Source organism: Dasypus novemcinctus, chromosome 6 (genome assembly GCF_030445035.2).
Source record: "Dasypus novemcinctus isolate mDasNov1 chromosome 6, mDasNov1.1.hap2, whole genome shotgun sequence".
NCBI classification, from domain to species: domain Eukaryota; kingdom Metazoa; phylum Chordata; class Mammalia; order Cingulata; family Dasypodidae; genus Dasypus; species Dasypus novemcinctus.
Window position 1 is genome coordinate 12665226 of NC_080678.1, and position 18232 is coordinate 12683457.

The 18232-nt window shown below is 62.3% G+C and overlaps 1 protein-coding gene across 4 annotated transcripts in view; it reads left to right on the top strand.

The window, feature by feature from the left end:
- FAM53B (family with sequence similarity 53 member B) overlaps positions 1–15230 on the top strand; it is a 114351-nt gene extending 99121 nt beyond the window's left edge. For all 4 annotated transcript variants that reach the window (XM_004446655.5, XM_071215639.1, XM_004446656.5 and 1 more), the window contains one exon: positions 11067–15230. In XM_004446655.5, coding sequence (XP_004446712.2) covers positions 11067–11384 — 318 coding nt within the window. In that variant the 3' untranslated portion in view covers positions 11385–15230. The remainder of the gene's footprint in view (positions 1–11066) is intronic.
- Positions 15231–18232: the final 3002 nt, after the last annotated feature.

Consider the following 18232-nt stretch of genomic DNA (forward strand, 5'->3'; position numbering starts at 1 on the left):
GGGTGGACCTGCCACTGCTCTCGGAAGCCCTGACCTGGGGTGGGGTGGGGGGCTCGCAGTGGCAGCTGCATCCCTGTTACGGCCTGGGGGGCACAGGTAAGGGATGGCTCCTCGATGCTGATGTGAGGCAGCGGGCGTTCGTGACGACCCCGCAGGGCCGCCTTGCAGCAGCACCCGCGAGGGTGCCCGCGTCAGTGGGGCGGGCCCCTCCTTGGAGAGCACGTTCCTCACAGGCCCCCAGCACGTGGCTCGCCCTGAGCCTGCCTCCTGCTCCAGCCACATCGTGGGGTCCCAGCTGGTTCCATCTAGAGCCACAGGATGCTTGCGCCCCCAGAGACCCACACAGAGGCGGGTGCGCATGTCGGCCCTGGAGTTAGAGTACCTCTGCCCAGGCTCGCTGGGGAGCCCCAGGACAGCTGCAGGTTTGCCTGGTCTGTAGTCCGACTGGGAAGTTTTATTTGACTTTTCCAGTATTTGGCCTTGTGAGATGGCCCAGTGTCCCCATGCAGGCTGCAGGGTGCACGTCTGCTTCCCCCCGGCCACCTGAGCGCAGGGCCTGGGTGCCGTGGGCGCTTGCTGCCAAGTCTCCTCCTGCTCTCTGGGCTTGGTGGGCTGCGGAGAAGCGGGAGGCGTGGGGACACACCCCTGCTGCCCAGGTGCCGGCTCTGGGCCCCTCCTGGCGCCCTTCTTGCTGACAGCAGAGCCCGAATGGAGGGGGTGGGAGTGGGGGAGTGCTTTGTCACCCAGCGGAGGCAGCCCACGGCCACCTGCTTCTGGAGCCGTCTGCGCTGGGGCTTGTTTGGGCAGATAAATCAGTCCGCTGTGCTTCCGCAGTGTTTGCCTGGCTTTTCTGCTTTATGATTTATGTTTCATTGTTGGGAAGGAACGAAGAGTTTTTCCTCCCTCACACTGAAAGGAAATCCAGCTGAGTAGGACACCCTGGACGTGATTGCCGCAGCGGCTCTGTGCGCCAGGTGTAGAGCGCCGTGATGACAGGTGCAAGTGTGGGCCCGTGGTCACACGCTCAGGACTGTAGGCACCTGGCCAAATGCCCGTCCGGTGCGTGTGTGTCCTAACGTCCCTGCTGTTCACGAGGCCACTCGCCCACATGGGAGGCCCTTCTCGCCCCAGAACTGTTCCCTCCTAGCCAGCCGGCCTCTGCTCTGGGTGGCCCAGGCCGACGCGCTCCAGCCAGCCCTGTGTCCACGAGGCCGAGGCCGTGGCGCGAAGCAGCCGGCGCCGTCCCTGCCACCCTTGGAGCCCAGCAGAGCTCTCCCACCCCAGCGAGACGCCCCAGACCAGCCCCCGTGCAGGTGGGGAGCTGGTTGAGCCCCTAGAGCAAAACGTCTTCCAGGCGTTGCCCCTGGCCGTGTCCTCCGGGAGAAGGTCGCCGCCCACACGCAGGTGGTGGCTGTGACACCCTGTTCCCCACACGGGGGCCGGCCCTGCCCAGGTCCCAGCGTCCTCTGCTCTTAGGAAACTGATTCAGTTTGGTGATGGTTATTGAATGCAGGAATTCGGGCTGGAAGGGTTTTTGGGCCCACACGATTTTTCAAAATGCCTTTTACAAAAAACACCTACGCATCATTCCTGCCAAAAAGAAGACAGTGAAAGTTGAAAAGAGCATTGGTGGAGAAACATCAAAATGCTTTAATTCAGAGGTGGTAATTATTACTGGTTTTTGTGGGGAAAGCGCTGCTTTTTTGGAAAACACAAGCAACCATTTAAATAAGATTTTGATCTCTGGGTCATGGTTCATCTCTAAGTTAGTGGGTCCCCGGCTTTTAAAATAATAAAAATATGGGTATACATGCATACGCTTATGTCTTTTTACTTGGGAGTAGTGTATACAAATTGCTGAAAAATGAAAACTCCACAATGTAAAGTCTCGCCCGCGTCTGTCCTATCCCACATGCCCTCAGATTAACCTTTTTGTTTTTTGTAATTCTTCCAGAGTTTCTTTATGCATATATAAACAAGTGGGAATTTCCAGTCTTATTCTTCTTCCCCTCTTAGAAATCAAGGTAGCGAGCCACAGGTACCCTTCTGCACCTTGCTTTTTAAATCGCAAACCCTCGAGCAGTTTCCATGTGGGAAATGGAGAGCCGCTGCTCCTCTTTCCCGGGTGCAGCGCCGTCCGTGGCCTGATGTGCCTCTCCCTCTTACACAGGTCCCTGGGCGGGGCCCTTAGCTGCCGCCTGCAACGCGGCCGCCAACTGAAGGGCCACGGCGTTGTCTCAGGAGTGGGCAGGGGTAGCTTCTGGGGAGCCGCGTCCCCCGGCTTACAGGGCATGTTTGTCATGCTGGAGGCAGCTGCCGGGGTGGCCCTGGGCAGCAGCCACCCCAGGTGCCACCTGGCGGCCAGGTTCCAGGGGCCCGAGACCACAGACGGTCAGAAACTTGGGGACTTCTGCCGATGGGGTTGGTGAAGATGGTTTCTCTGTCATTCTCCTTTGCGTTGTTCTTGGGATGAACGTGGCCGGCACCTTCTCATCCTGAAAGGCCGTCGGCCGCCCCTTTGTGTGTTCTCTTCCTTTACCCTTTCTAGAAATTGGCTGTCGGTCTTTTTCTTCTCACGTGTGTATGAGGGAGATTAATTTTTGTCCATGATATGAGTTGCAAATACTCATTTTTAGTTTGTTCTTTGTCTTCTGTCTTTGCTTTTGGCATGTTTTTAACAGTTTTATTGATATATGAGTCATGGTATGTGAATTACGTCCTCACAAGTCACCCTTTTGATGTGTACAATTCAGTGGTTTTTAGTGTATTCAGAGTTGTGCAGCCACCAACACAGTCCATTTTGGATCATTTCATCACTCCAGAGAGGAACGCAGGGCTCGGTAGCAGCCACTTCCCGTTTCCCCCTTCTGCCACTGCCCCAGTGCTGAGCAACCAGAACCCACTTGCTCTCTGCCCATTTTGGTCATTTCATGTAAATGGGGTCATACAGTATGTGTTCTCCTGTGACTGGCTTCATTCACTTAGCGTGCGTTCAGGGTTGATCCACACTGTAGCCTGTACCGGAATGTCATTCTTTTTTAGGACCAGACACTCCATTGGGTGGATAGACCCCACTTTCTCTCTCCTTACCTGCTGACAGACTCCTGGGTGCCTTCTACCTGTTTGCTTCTGGGAACGATGCTGTGAGGCCCATTCGTGTGCAAGTGTTTTTGTGGACGTACCGTTTTCATTTCTCGGGAACATACCTAGGAGGGAAGGGCTGGGTCCTGTGCTAATTCTATATTAACTTTCTGAGGAACTGCCAAACAGTGTTCCAAAGTGGCTGCGCCAACTTACTTTCCTAATGTGACTTTTGGTATTTTGGGCGTGCATGTGTTTTTATCAAATTGATCAGTCTTGTCTGATGGTTTCTGGATTTTGAGTCACAGGCCTTTCTGTTCCCAAGGTTATAAAGAAACTCTCTGCTGTTCCCTTCTAGCACTTTCCTGGCTTCATATTGAAGTTGTTGCTGTGTGTGGTGTGTCGCTGGAGCACACCGTGGTTTCTCCTCAGCCGGCTCCCAGGTCCCCAGCACCGTCTACTGAAAACTCCATCTCCTCCTCCCTGCTTTGAAATCCCTCCTGGCTTGGCTCCACTCCGGAATGTTCTCCTCTTACCAGTCGTTATGTGTGCTCATGCACTGTTGTACTGTGTTAATTGTTGAGGCTTTCTGTTTGACAGCTGACAGGGCCAGTTCCTCCTCAGTGTGCTTTGCAGAGGTTTCCTGACTTCCTTGGGTGCTGTGTAAATTTGTCTTCAGCTCAGGTTTGCGTGGTTGTGGTTTGTTTCTAGGTATTTTACCTTTTTTGAGTGGCTGGTGAATCCTCTCACTCTGGAAGGCAGATTTTTGTAACAAAGGGCGTTGTGTTTGACTATCTGCACCCATAGCTGAGCTCCCAGCACCCTTTTCTGCAACTCACATTCTCCATAGAGAATGGCAGGCATATGTCCGAGCACCAGCAGAGGGGGATTGTGCAGGGCGGAGAGAGTGGGAGGGTTTGCCAAGCTCCAGGGTCCCCTGTCTCATTTCTCGTGACCCCTCAGATAATTCTGTGACTTTGGGGCCCTTATTAGCCTCATTTTCCAGACAGAGAGCGGGCTCTCCTCCTCTGCCATCCAGCCCCGAGAACCTCGTACTTTGCTGAGCGTGGCCCTGGAAGCTGATGGTCCACCTCCCTCCCCTCCCTTGGCCTCAGTCTCCCCAAATGCAAAAGGAGGTGGTTAAACCAGTCAGGGCTTTGCTCGCTTTTCCAAAAAGGATCCCTTGGCCCCAGCTCGTCCTCCAGGGAAGGCCTGTCTGGAACAGAGCTGTGGAGCTGCTGGAGCGGAGCTGAGGGGCCCAGGACTCAGCAGCCCAGGCTCCACGGGTCCTGATGGGGCCCCAGGCACTCAGCCCCAGGAAGCTGCGTGGAAACCAGGGCCTGCGACCCCCTGGGCAAGCCCTGGACCTGCCTCCCATGCCCCCAGGCCCAAGCAAGTGCCATTGTTGCCCCAGGACCGTGGGCTACGGCCGTGCCTGAGCTGTGCGCCGTGGCCAGTGCCATGTGTGCTTTGGAAAGGCCCCTCGACTTTGGTTAGGCAGAGACATCCTCACTCCAGGAGGACAGCGAGCGGCCTGCCAGCCCCGCCCCATGTGCATGCTGCCCCAAATGCGTGCTGCCCCAAATGCATGCCACAGTAACACGCTTGCTTTCCGCTGTGGGAGCGCAGGGAGGCCCCTTGGCGTCGCCCTCTGTGCCCTCTGTGCTTAGCCTGACCATCAGCCGTCCAGGCCTGGGGCAGAAGCAGGGCCCACCACCAAGTGCCACGCGAGCCCCAGGGCTCCCCCGGCTCCTTGGGCTGCTCTGAGCACCTGCTGGCACAGGCGGCAGGTGAGTAAGGAGAAACGCAGTGGGGGCAGGAAGAGCGGAGCCGGTCCAGGGCTGGCGGTGGCAGGGTGCTGGGGTTTGCGTGGCTGGGAGAGGTTTGCGGGTGGAGGGGCCACCTGGGGGCTCTGGCCTGACCTGCACAGCTCCTGGCAAGGCCACTCTTGTGAGGAAAGGGACCGGTGACAGCAGAGGCTCAGCTGGGCCATCCTCGCCCCACTGGGATCTGGCCCAGGAAGTCGTGGGCTGGGCTGCCTGCCCTGGCTCTTGTCTTGGGAGGGCCCAGGCTGCTGCCGGCTTGTGCCTGGGGTGGGCTGTCCCCAGGAAGCCTCCGCCACCGTCTCCAGGGCCTGGGGGCCATCTCCCCACAGGCCCCCTCTCCCACTGGCCCAGAGCGCCTGAGCTGCTGGAGATGGGCCCCACTGTTCAGAGATGCTGCGGAAGGATGCCCCGAAGGTGGGCAGCGTGGGCCGAGGGGCCGCAGAGCAGCGCAGCAAGGCTGCAGGCCTGCGGGAGGTGCTGGAGGGCAGCTCCGGGCTGCGTTCGCCTGCCGAGGTGCCCCCAGGCACCGGCCGGCCGGGCAGCGGTGCAGCCATCCTGGCTCAGACCTGGCAGAGGATCCAGTGGGGGCCCATTGGTGATCCTTTTTGACCTCGGTTTCCTCACCTGTGAACCGGACAAGGGCGGTGGGCTGCAGCAGCCCGGACTGAGGCTGTCCCTCCCGAGCAGGGCTCCTTAAGGTCTGGGTTCCGCGGACTCTTCCTAAGCCCACGCCGCGCGGCATGTTATTTAATAAAGACGTCAAACCCGCACCAGCATGACTCCACAAGAACCATGATTCTTTTGAATTTCAGTTCAAGCTCGCGGACCCCTGGTTAAGAACCCCTGCCTTGCAGTCTGTCCCTGACCAGACCCAGCAGTTCTAGGGGCCAGGTGGGTATGCGCCAGCAAGGCCTCTGCAGGGCGAGCTGAGGAATCGCGGCCGGCACCCAGAGCTGCCAGGCCAGGCCTCCGTGCTGCAGACGTTCACCGCGCCTGCGGGCACAGCTTCATTGCAGCATCTGGTCTTGGGGAGCCTGATCAGCAGTGCTCACGGCACGCCAGGCCCTCATGGCAACTCTCTCTCCCACCCCGGCCTCAGCAGCCTGGCTTCCCATCAGGGTTTTGCAGTTGCTGTTCCCTTCCTCCCGAGGGCACGGTGGCAGCTGGACTCGAAAGGGCTGCCTCATCTGGGGTCCAGTAATGGGGCCCAGCTTGATGCCACGGGCCCTGGGTGAGCGGCTGACTCCCTTCGCACCCCAGCGGCAAGCTGCAGCCTTCAGCGGCCGCGGCCCCCGCAGCCCCACACGTGCCAGGCCCTGCTTGGTTCCCCATCACCCCCCAGCTCTGCTGCCGGGCTGTCGGGGAGGGAAGAAGCTGCTTCTACTGTGACCCCGCCAGCTCCGGGGGGCCGGGGTGGCAGCAGCGTCCTGTGTGACTGTGGCCTTCGTGCCAAATTCTGATATACCGAAGATGGATTCAGGATAGGCCAGAAACAAGCTGGAGCCCAGAGCCTTTTATTTCTCTTTTTTGAGGTAGTTGGAAATCCTGGGAAGCTACATCCTTGCCATCTCGGTGGTTCCGTGTCAGCTTCCGGCATAACGAGTCTCAGACGATTTCCAGGCTGTCAGCTGTTCTTGTGGGCTGGTGCTCTCGTGGTACTGGGAGAATTCAGTTCTTGGGGACGCGTCTGTTTGGGGAGGGAGTGCTTCCGCTTAGCTGGTGCCCTGGGCCCAGCGTGTTCCAGCAGGGCCACTAGCGGCAAGGCTGCGGGGACACCACTCGCCACGCAGGGCTCTAGTCACCTTGACGTGCTGAGCGGGCGTATTTATGCTCCTCTTTCTACAAGGGCTTTGTGCCGTGGGCATGCCTGCCGGGGCCGTGGGGTGCTGAGGGGACTCACGGGCTCTGGCTTCAGGACACCGACCAGCCAACGAGTAGTGTCCCCAGCAACCACACACGGCTGGCCACCTCCACTGGTCTCTGACCAGGGCCTGGCAATCCTGTTCTAGAAAGAACGGCTGCCGTTGTGAGCAGTGGTGGTGTCTTTACAGGCTGCAGAGTGCTTTTCCTTCCCTCGGGCCGGGCCCTGGAAGCAGAGCCTGATGGGGTTTCGTGTGTGGGTGTGATGGGCTGAGGCAGGCCTCTCAGGAGAAGCCTGGGCTGGGCCGTAGCTGGGGAGAAAACTGAGTGGAGGCACGGGCTTGGCTGGAGTCTGGCCTCAGCCCAGTGCCACGGGGAGCGCCTCAGCGTGATCCACACGGGGATTGCGCAGCCTTTCATCCTCGGTTCTAGTCCGTGGCTCTGGGCTGCCCCTGGGGGAAGGGGCACCCAGCACCCACTGCAGTGGGGAGGGGTGCTCCCGCGCCTGAGGGGACCCAGGCGGGACCCGCAGCCTCTGCTTGGCCTCCGTGTCCTCACGTGGCCCTTGCCGTGGCCCAGCAAGGCAGCTGGGCAGAGATGGCCGTGCCTGACTTGGAGATGAGGATGCGGGCTCAGGATGGGCCCTGACCTGAGCCCAGGCCATGGTTCCCTGGGTCCTCCACGTGGCTGGAGGCTCCCCGCATCCTCTCCATCGAGGGCCAGGGGAATGCCAGCTGCTTGCTGTCTGTCCTCAGGCCCGTCTCCCCAATCCAGGGGCACCCACACTTCCATCACGTGGCGACGTTCCCTGGAGACACGCTGTTGTCATGATTCCCCACCCCCAAAACCAGAGCAGAAGTTCCTTGAAGGCAGGAGCGGCCCTTGCCCTCTGTGGCCCCAGAGGTGATTCTGGGTTGCTGCTGACAAAACGCTGTGGCTTAGTTCAGACAGAGATGTTCCGGAGCCATTTTGCATGCCCACCCTGGCTGGCATGGGAGGGGACGAGCACGTGGGGCCAGAGATCTGGCAGGGTCTGCCCGTGCAGCATGCTGCGCCAGGATATCTGTTACCGGGCATTTCCAGGGTGGGGCGGCGGGCTGTCGTCTGGCAACTCGAGGTAGGGGGCTCCCCAGCTGGTGACGGGGCTGTGCCCTCTCGGGGTTCTCCCAGCCACGGCCGTGGGCTGCTGGCCCGCCTCGCACTCTGTCAGCACCGTCACTGAGCACCAGCCCAGGCTGGGGGCACGGGGCCGGACGTGGGGAGTAGCGCCTGCTCTGCTCTTGGGGTGCCCTCACTGCCCAGGTCTGATGGGGCCCCTCAGTGTGGTGAGAGGACCCCAGAAGGTGGGAAACTTGGCCCATGCTGCTGCTGGCTCTGTCCCTGAGCCCAAGGCTTCCACCCTGGAGGGGGTGAAGGAGCCAAAGTCTGCACAGAGCACCATGCGGAGGGGAGTGCTGGCTCTGTGCGGGGTGCCTGCCCTGGGGAGACTGGAGGGGTCGGGAGAGCCGGAGTGCCGGGCCAGGGGCAGGGAAGCGCTGTGGCCCCTGACGTGGCTGGCTCGTGATCTGTTGGGACCGGCTGGATGTCGGGCTGAATTCCAGAATCATCCCCAAAGCAGGCTGCTGTTTTCCAGCATTAGCCTCTAGGAGTGGGGTCCTGACCAAGGTCCCTAGCCATGAACTTGAGGCCATGGGGACACTTTACTGAGCTGGTGGTTCATTCCTGGGCTGTTTAGAACAGAATTTGGGGGGTCAGTTTGTCCCAGAGCAGCCCTTTCGCCTTAGAACGCTGTGTTCCTGGGGCTCTTGGAGCGTCTGAGCGGCTTGCAGCCTTCCCTGGTGCTGCCAAGGGAGCCAGCACCGAGGCCTGGCGCAGGCCCCTGCAGAGTTCCTCCTCCGGGGCATACTGGGCCAGCCTGGCCCCAAGGCTTGCCCGCCTGCTCCCCAGGATCAGACCCACTGCCCCAGGCGGCACTGACGTCCCCCACCTGGTGGGCAGTCCTGGCTTCCCAGAGGCCAACGGCACAGTTTTGCGTCATCAGTGTTTTCAGGGTGCCTTCGAGGAGTCCCAGGGGAGGAGGTGGCTCAGTGGCATCCCTGGTTGCCGGCTTGTGGGAGATCTCACCAGCCAAACCTTGTAGCAGCACAGAGCACCCCAATCCCAGGCATCCAGAGTGGGCGTGCCCTACGGGCCCTTGCCCCACCCTTATGGAAGGTGGACCGAGGCTTAGAACTGGAAGGGACTTGTCCAAGCCACCATGCCAAAACGAGGCAGAGGCCACATTTGTCACAGCCCGTCTGACCCTAACCCTCGCCAGGGCACGTTCGAGCAATAGCTGCTCGTGTGTGACTGCTCGTGTGTGAGGCCCCGCACCCGGATGCTGGCCACGGCGCTTGTTGATCGTGACGAGCCCAGAAGCAGACGGTCACGTTGGCGTGAAGCGAGGCTCAAGAACTCCCCCACGCCGCCGCCTGCCCCATGGGGGCATCACGCCCGAGGCCGGCGGGATCAGGAAGGGGACTGTAGACTCGGGAGCGGTTCCTGTTACGGGTCAATCAGTGCTCCCCCCCACCTCTTGGCTCACAGAAGCCAGTGGCCTCTGTTCAGGCAGTGCCCGCCTGGGCGGACGACGAGGCAGGGACCTGTCCACAGCACGTCCGCCGGGGCACTTGCGCTCAGATGACGTTGCTGTTGGCAAGGAGAATGCCTGCCAGCCGCGGGATCACAGCGCGTTCATGGAGGGTTTCTACTCGCCGCCACCTCTACTGTCCATCAAAAGATTCCAAGGAAAGGAAGCCCACCGGAGCCGCCCCTCCAGTGTTTGCAGGAGCAGTGAGCAGGCCGCGACAGGCAGAGCCACTGTTCTTGAGAGCGTGACCAGTGGGCATTTTATTTCAAAGTGGCGCAAACACAGCAGGCCCTTGGGTCAAGTCTGTGATCTTGGCCTCAACCAGCATGCGGGGAAAGAAATGGCTGGCACCCTGAGTCCCTGCCTTCGTTTTCCCCCAGCCCCCTCCTCCCCCCACACACACCAGTGTACAAGAGAGACCAGAGCATGATTTCTCTTCCGGGCCTGTGTGCGCCTGCCTCCCTCTGAGGAAGGGCGCTGTCGTGCCGACCTGCTGGGTGCCTGGGCTGGGCCGTGGGTGCCCTCAGCCTCAGCCCTGCAGCTCACTGGGCAGGGCCATGTTCCTAAAGGGGTTCCAGGACTGGGGGCCCTGGCTTGGAGAGTGGGAGGCCCGGTTTTGCCTCTGCCTCAGCCCCACGTGTCACTGGGTCTCCTGTGCAAGGGCCAGGCTGGGCCCTCTTGAGGTCGGTGGCTTGGGCGGGAGCGGTGCTTGCTGGTGGCACCCAGCACCTGGGATGTCATGTTCAAGCTGTGCCCACCCCTTGCTGCCAGGCTGCAGGCCCCGCTTACCTCTGCACCCCCCAGGGCTATGCTTGGCAGGTGAGGCAGCTGTTGTGCAGCTGGGCCACAGGATGCTGAGCACTCTGAGGCCCCAAGCAGGGGGTGCCCTGGCACCCGGGAAGCCCCCCGGCGGGCCTGTGGAGAGCAGGGGTGGTTTGGCCCCACTCTGGGGCATCCCCAGGGCAGTCCCAAGAGTCACGAGTCCACCCTGCTTCCAGATGGTCCTGAAGGGCGCCAGGCCAGGGATGGGGCTCCACCTCTCGGGGCTCCACGTGCCCCGCCCTGTCATGGGAGGGGTCGAGGTGGCTTTACGCTCCCCTTTCTGCCGCCTCTTCTTAGCAGTAGCTGCAGAGCATCCCTTGTCCGACTGGGCCTTGTTGTTTAGCTATTGGTGTAGGGGTTTGCATTGCTCTCTCTCTTTCCGTTCACCGGCGTGACCAGGAAAGCCGTGTCGCTGGCCTTTGGCGTGCATCCCACAGGCAAGGGTCCTAGAGCCGGAGCTGGAGGGTCAAGGCACCTGATACGTTGCTAGGAGATTGCTCTTTAAACAGGCTGTGCACAGAGGCTGGAGCAGGCCTGTGTCACCGCAGCCAAACCCCAGCTGGGCATTTGCCAGGGCAGCAGGCAAAAAACTGACGTGGGTCCTTGGCCAGCATGGAGGGGTGTGTGTTCCTCAGCCGGGTGCGTCCTTGTGGGTGTGTTGCCGATGGGCCCTTGCCCTGACTTGGGTGGGGGATGGGGCGGAGCCCCGGGTCGGGGTGGTCTTGCCGCAGCCTGACGGACCAGTTGCCAGGTGCCCGTGGGCACTGGCTTGGCTTTGTGCGGTGCGGTCCTGGGCTCCCCCGGAGGGCCCGTGGCAGCTCAAGCCTGTGTGTCTGCTTCTCCCACAGAACTGCCAGACCTTCAGCAGCCTCAGCTGCCTGAGCGCGGGGACAGAGGAGCCCCACAGCCCCTTCACCCTCCATGTCAGCAGCACCAGGTCCTGGGCCGCCCTGCTCTCTGCCTCTTCAGCCGGGACCCCAGTCCCCGAGCCTCTGCACCCCTCCTTCGACGACTGCCTCCTGGGCAGAGAGGAGCTGCCCTGCGAGGACGAGGATTGCAGCAGGCGGGAGGACCCAGCCTCGACCTGGCGGGACCGCAGGGCCGCCGGGAACAGCCCCTGCTCCCTGGACGGCGAGCTGGACATTGAACAGATAGAGAACAACTGAGGGGGCTGCGGGCCCTGCTCGGGTGGGGGATGCGTCAGGCTCGGGGATCCCTCTGGGCGCCACGGGGGCCCTCGAAGCGGGAGGGGAGGTGTTGGCTCAACGCCTGGACCTGGCGAGGGGATTCCTGGGCAGCGTCAGGTCCCGGGGGGGTTTGACGCCCACCCCCGGGGAAGCTGCCCGTTCCGAGGGAGGCCCGAGCTCGCGGAAGGCTGCCGGCTGGCCTACCGGCCCCTCCCGGGAACACGCCAGCCTCTCACCAGCGACTCGGAGCACCTGGCCTGCCGCTCCGGGCAACTACTGTAGCCAAGAGCAGCTTTGCGTTGGGGGCTTTTTGCCCCTCTTTCTTCTCACGGGACATTGGGCACGAGCATCCCAGGGGCCGCTGTGGCCTCCGTGGGCCCCGCTCGGAATCTAACCCTCGGCCGCTGCTTCCCGCCCTGGGCAGGCTTTGTCAGGGAAGGGCCTGGACTCGGGGCTGGGACCAGGCCTGTTTGGCTGGGCCAAGGGCCTTCCCGGCCCGCTGCTCAGGTTCAGTTGCGGGGAGTGAGCCCCACCCCTTCTTTGCTCCATTCTCTCCGTGCCTTCTCTCCTGGGTCTCCCGGCGTCAGGCTTGGGAAGGCCTAGGAGATGCTTCCTTCTGTAGAAACACCAGAACCATTGGCCTTAATTCCAAGTGTGGAGAAAGAGTCCCTGCAGCTGTTGGGACCCTTCAGAGGGTAAGAGCCCATGTCTGAACTGGGGGCCCCAGCCTGCCAGGCAGGGGACAGCTCGGGGTGCTTGTCAGAAGCCGTTCACATGGGTCGACGTTGGGTGGATCTCTTTGCCGGACACCCAGACCCACTTGCCAACCCCATTGGTTAGGCCGTGCAGGACCTTTCCTGCGACTGCGGCTGGCAAGGCAGGTGGCCTCTCTACCACTCTAGGGGGCCGCTCGGGCAGGGCCACCAGGTGGTGGCTCATCAGTCACCAAGGGCTGGGCCGGTTGAGCCAGGTAAGTGTCACGGCAACCTCTCAAAAATGTCCTCAGGAGGCAGGAGCTGTGCCCAAATCTGGGCTTGGCGTATGTTTCCAAGGTGAAGGAAGGGTGCCTGCTGGAGGTGGCGCAGGGGCCGAGGGTGCCCGGGCCTGGTACTTGTGCCGGAGCCCAAGCACGTTCTCGGCTCTTCATGGCGACTGCCGCTTTAATCGAGGCTGCCCGTCCAACTCGAGACCACCCACCCCCTCTCAGCTCAAGGGAGCAGAGTTTCTCCAAGTGCTCCAGCAGGGGCATAAAGCTGACGTGCCCCGGCAGACTCCCCGGAGGTGGGAGGTCATCGACAGGGAGCCCAGGACCCTGGGAGGCAGCAGGCAACTCCCTCCAGCCTGGCCTGAGGACACCCCATGGGCTCTGCTCTCTTGGGATCTGGCTTTTAGCAAACTTGGCATCTTTTGCAGACAATAGCATTGGGTTGGCTTATAAGCAAGGGGCTCATTTTCCCATAAGGCTAAGAATAACTGGGTGCGTCCTCTCAAGTTCGCTGACACGTGGTATAAGGCACTTTTGTAGTAGGTTTGCTTTTGCTCAGCTCCTCGTGATGAGCGAATGCCTCATTTCCTTCCACAAGTTGAGTCCAAATAGTTCTCACCTTTTTCCTAAAGAAAGACCCTGTTCGAGAAACTTTGTTTAAACCTTCCATTTTTGCTAGCTCAAGAGTGGCAGCTCAAGTTCTGATTCAGAAGTGGCTTTTCTTTAAAAAACCAGCCAGTTTTGAATTGCAGAAGAACCCAATTGCATGGCCTTCCAGGACTGGGTGGGAAACCTCAGGCCGGCTAACACAGTGGGGGGTGGGTGGGTGCCTGTAGGCCCCAGGCGTGGGCTCCCACCGGGCGCATCCACTGGGGCCCCAAAAGCCTGACCGAGCGTGGCCGGCCGTGTGGACAAGGGCCTCTCGCTTAGAGGCCGTGACGTAGAGCAGAGTCAGAGGAGGCCTGGGTAGCGCGTGGCCACGTGAACAGAGCACCTGCCGGCACCCGCGCCCTCCCACGGCCTCCATCAGACCTGCCTGGGCGGCAGCAGGGTCAAGCAAGGGCTTGGCCGGGCAGTGCCAACAGAGGCCGAGGCGTGGCGCAGGCCCAGCTGCCTTTCCCGGCGCTGGGTGGGGGGGCACGGGCAGGGGCTCTCGGGCTGTGGTGTGGACCCCCTGCCCTCAGACTCGCCTGCTCTCTCCCTGCCTCCTCCTGGGCCTGGTGGCAGGAAAGGACGAGCCCCACCCCCCTCGCCTGTCCCCCACACCGCACCCATCGCCCGGCCCCAGGCCACACGCGGGCAGGAGTGGCCCCAGCCCGAGGCCGGGGTCCAGCCCTCCCTGGCCTTCTCAGCCACTCTCAGCTGTTCCTGCTCCACGGCGCTCCCCAGCCAGGCCCATGCTGGCCGCAGCTGGGGGACAGGGCAGCGGGGCCCTCTCGCTCAGAGGAAGAAGTGGTGGCCCCTGGGGTTTAGTGGTGTCTTTGGATTGGAGGGAGCAGACCTCAGCGAGTGGCCCCGGGGCCTGTGGAGGTTCACGCCGGGGCCCCTGGATGGGGTCTGGGTGCGCCCACGGCAGCTGCAGGCGCTTTTGTCGGGCCCTGCCTCTTGTAGCTGACACCCACGAGCTCCCGCCTCGAGGGAGACGGAGGTGTTTGAAGCCAGGAGGGAGGCCGTGTGAGGCCCTGGCCCGTCCAGGGGCCTGAAGGATGAGGGTAGGGTCTCGGCTCCAGTGGGAGGAGGGCTGGCCGATCCCAGCACGTCCGTGCTCACGCCAAAGAGCCGCCTTGAGGGCCCCAGTGGAGGGGGGCTTCTGCCTGCCTGGGGCGGGCCGTGCCAGCAGGGGCCAGGGCTGCCGGCCGCTGCCCGCCGGGGCCCCACACGGTCTACACGGCCGCAGACCCCTTGCCTTACTCGCGGTGGAGGCCCGAGCACCCAGGCAGCAACGGACGTCTAGCCCCAGGCAAGTTTGTTCTGATGACATTTCCGGATGCTCATTCTCAGAAAGCCTTACTTTTCAACAAAATGTTTGTAGCAGGAAAGTTTTGTGAATTTGTATGCTGAAAAGAATTTTAATAAAGGAGAAATCCACATTAAAAAGCAAACCCAGATTTCCAAACAGGTGTCCTGGTGCAGGGGCGGCGTGTGGGTTTCCGTGTCTGCTGACACTGCCCAAGGGGTCGTTGAGGGCACTGCCTGCCTGGGTCCCCGGCCGCAGGGCTCGGGCTTGGGCACAGGAGGGTAGGGTCTCAGGTGTGTGCACCTCGGGGGCGGAGGAGGCTGGCCCTAAACCAAACGATGCCCGCTTCCGACGTGAGCTGCTTGAGGCGGGCGTGAGCTTGGGGAGCCAGTGTCCGGGCGGCGCTGCCTTTTGACACACAAACACCAGGCCAGGCCCCTCGTGTGGGCAGCGGACAGGAAAAACCATGCTGCTTGACAGGAAGGTCAAAGGGAAAGCCCCAGCCGCAGAGGAGCTCTCTTGGCCTCTCCTTCCAGCACCCTCTTCAGCAGAGGAGACGTGCCCTGGGGACGCATGGGCAGCACGTCGGCCATTTCTAGGGTGGTGGCCGTCCTTGCCTCAGCTGCCCGTTGCTGATGTGGAGGCCTTTCGGGAAGTGTGAAGCCCAGAAGGTGCCCTCCCACCCGGGCACGGCGCTCCGTGGGCAGGGGCACCGGGGCAGGGCTGCTCGCTCTGGGCTCGGCCGCCCACCGCAGTCGGCTCTCCGGCGAGGGCTCCGGCCGCTGTGTTCACTCCACGCCTGTCTTGCACTAGATCTGCTCTAGTCTCAGGAATTTGCTTGTTACTTTTACCATGTAAATAAAGCTTCCTGGTTCAACGGCCAGCTGCCTGGAGCCCGGCTGTGTGGTTTCTCTTGGGGGCCAGCTCCCCTTCTTCCGGGGAACATCAGCTCTGGATCGGGAGGGGCCAGAGCGCAGAGCAGCCTTGCGGTCGGTGTCTGCGACACGGGGCTGGCGGGTGTCTCAGGGCTGCCGAGAGGCTCAGCCACCCATGTGGTCACAGGCACTGGAGCCCTTCTGGAGACCGCCCGGCACCCAGGGGCCCGGGACCACAGAGCAGAGGCCCCAGCCCTGTGCGGCCTCTCAGTTGGGAGTGGGTGGAGGGTCCGCTGTCCGCCACGCCTTGGTGAGCAGGTCGGCTCAGCTCCCCACGCCGGGAGGATGGGCATCGCAGGGCCACCCACACTTGTCCACCAGGGTTGCTGAGGAGGGGCGTGGGCCAGCCCACCGCTCGTGGCCTGCCCTGGTGGAGGGGAGCGAGAGCACGGCCCAGTCCAGGGTTGCCCCTGGCAGCTGAGCTCGGGGAGGCTGGGTCTTTGATGGCCCTTGAGGACAGGCACAGACACTGCTCTGATTTCTGTAACCCAGCCTTGCCCACAGCAGGCATTTTTCCTTTCTAGAGCTAGGAGATATAGGACAGTTCTAACTTCTGCACGTGTGGTTTTCTTTTTAGCAGCAGATCTTTTTTCTAAACCAAACAGTCCACCAACACCAAATTCAAGAAACAGGAAGCATGGCCGCAGTGGCTGAAGGGGGGTGAAGTAAGCCCCATACCCACCCAGGCGGCTGGGCAGCACCCAAAGCCCAGGACACTGACCTGGCTGGAGGCGACGCTTTTCCCAGCTGCCCCTTCTTTGCCTCCGCCCCCAGGAGGTCAGAGGCCAGAGGCCAGGGGAGGCTGGTGCCAAGCGCAGCAGGCCCCGCGTGTTGCCACGTGAGGGAGGACGTGGGTCTGGATAAGCCCCGGCTCCCAGCAGCCCTGCCTGCCCCCTTGTCAGACCCCTGATCAGCCCGAGTGAAGGAGAGAAAAGAGGGAGGGTTTGCCCCGGCCCAGCTCAGGGCAAGGTGACAATGGGCCTCTGATGGATTCCTGTCCTCGTTCGTGTGCCCCAGCCTGCGGAGTCTGGGGGGGCTGACACTGCACCCTGGCCCCCCCAGCCCACAAGCTTGATCTGTTTGCCAGTCACTTCTCTGCAGGCCTTGGGGTGGCTAAGCAAGTAGGGAGAAACTGGGGTGGGGGGCTGTCTGCCACCTGCAGAAAGTGGTAAGAGAGGTGGGGGTCCTGGTGAGAGGACTTGGGGCCGGGATCCCACCAGGCCCGGAGTTTGAGGACATATGAGACAATGAGCTCTTGTTGGAGTCACCCCATTCCATTGGGTTTTCGGCAGTGGCACCATGCGAACCCCGAGACTTGGGACATCCAGAGGTGGTAGAGCTCTTTTCCCCAACAAGGTGCAGACCCAGCTCTCCCCTGCCCGGAAGGGGCTGCTGGGAAGAGTGGCAGGACCCGAGGCCGCTGCCAAGCTCGGGGCTCTGCCGAGAAAGGCCTGTTCCCCTGGGCTGAGGAGGCCCGTTGCCAAGTGGCGGCTGCGTGACTCGTCCTGACCGCGGGCACGTCCTCAGGCCCTGCCAGCCCGACTCCAGCCCCCAGGGGCCGGTGGTTCTGTTCAGTCCCTGGCCCGAGTGCCTGGCCCCGGCCCTGCCTGAGCTTGGGGCATGGAAGGAGGGTCTGCATTAGGCCGGGGCCCAGCCCCCGTGCACAGGCCCCAGGAGGACCCAGAGGGGAGGGAGGCCATTCCTTCTGGGTGGGATGGTTGCCCCAGAGAGCGGTGGGCGGCAGGCCCCCAGCACGTCCCGGGCCCCGGCAGGGCTAGGGCAGGGCTGAACCACACCCCCAGGGGAGAGTTGTGTCTCCTGAGCGAGGACGCCAATGTGCTGGTGCTCCCGGAAAGTCACAGCTGGGGGCCTGCGGCAGGCCCCCCCAAGGATGGAGGCAGCACTGTGGAGGGAGCTAGACAGGGCAGGGGCATGAGGTCAGACCTTGGGTGAGCCACTTCCTGCACCTCCGTTTCTTCACCTGTAAAATGGGTACATGGTACCATTCACCCCACTTAACCCACCACGCACCGAGGGCTGCAGGCTCTTTGCCCAAAGCAGGGGGCTGTGCCCACGAACGCGCCCACTCCCAGCTAGACAGAGGCCCCGCGTGTGCCTGGAGGGAGCAGGGCCACCTCCTTCCTCAGCGGCAGCGCTGCCCTGGCCACGCGCTCCGCCACAGAGAGCAAGCAACGGAAGGCCCTTCAAAATGAAGGGAAGGAAGCCCGGACCCGCTAGGGGACTACGGGGATGGGAGCCTCTGAGGACCGGCGCCTGGTGCCCGCCCAGCGGCCAGCCTCCCTGCTGGCCTAACGAGCCCGAGCTGGGGGCCACCCGGGGCCGGCGGCTGGCACGTTCTCTAGCCACGACGCAGGGAGCCCAGCTCCCTCGCCTGACGCCAGCCCAGGCGGGCAGCAGCTGCCATCCTGCAGAGTCACAGGGCCCGGGCCCCGGGGTGTTGCAGGTCTCGGGCCAGTGCCGATTCCTTGGCATCGGCCTGCGTTCAGGGGAGGTCTCACCACGGGGCCCTGGCACTTCCTCTGTGAGGCTGTCTGGGGAGGGCAGGTGCCACTGCCATCTGACCCTGAAACCTGAAGCTGGGTGTCTGAGGGAGGCGGCTCCCAGGGGCTGCAGAGAGAGCGGCCGCTCCCATGGCCTGAAACACACGGCTGCTGTGTGGCCACCCCGCCACCCCCAGACCACAGACTGCACCTTTAGGGAGCACCTTTAGGGAGCCCCGGCTACCTCATCCCAGGTGGGCCCTGGGGTGGCTCCCTGCCCTCCCTGGGCCTCAGTTTCCCTGTCTCTTAAACACGGGGGCTAGAGCAGGTGAGGCATCTCACCTCCGATAGGGGTTCAAGCACACGGCAGGACCAAGGCAGGGATGCCCACGCCCTGCTCAGCCCCCGCCCCTCAAGGAGCCCTTCCTGGGAGGCAAAGCCGAGTCGGC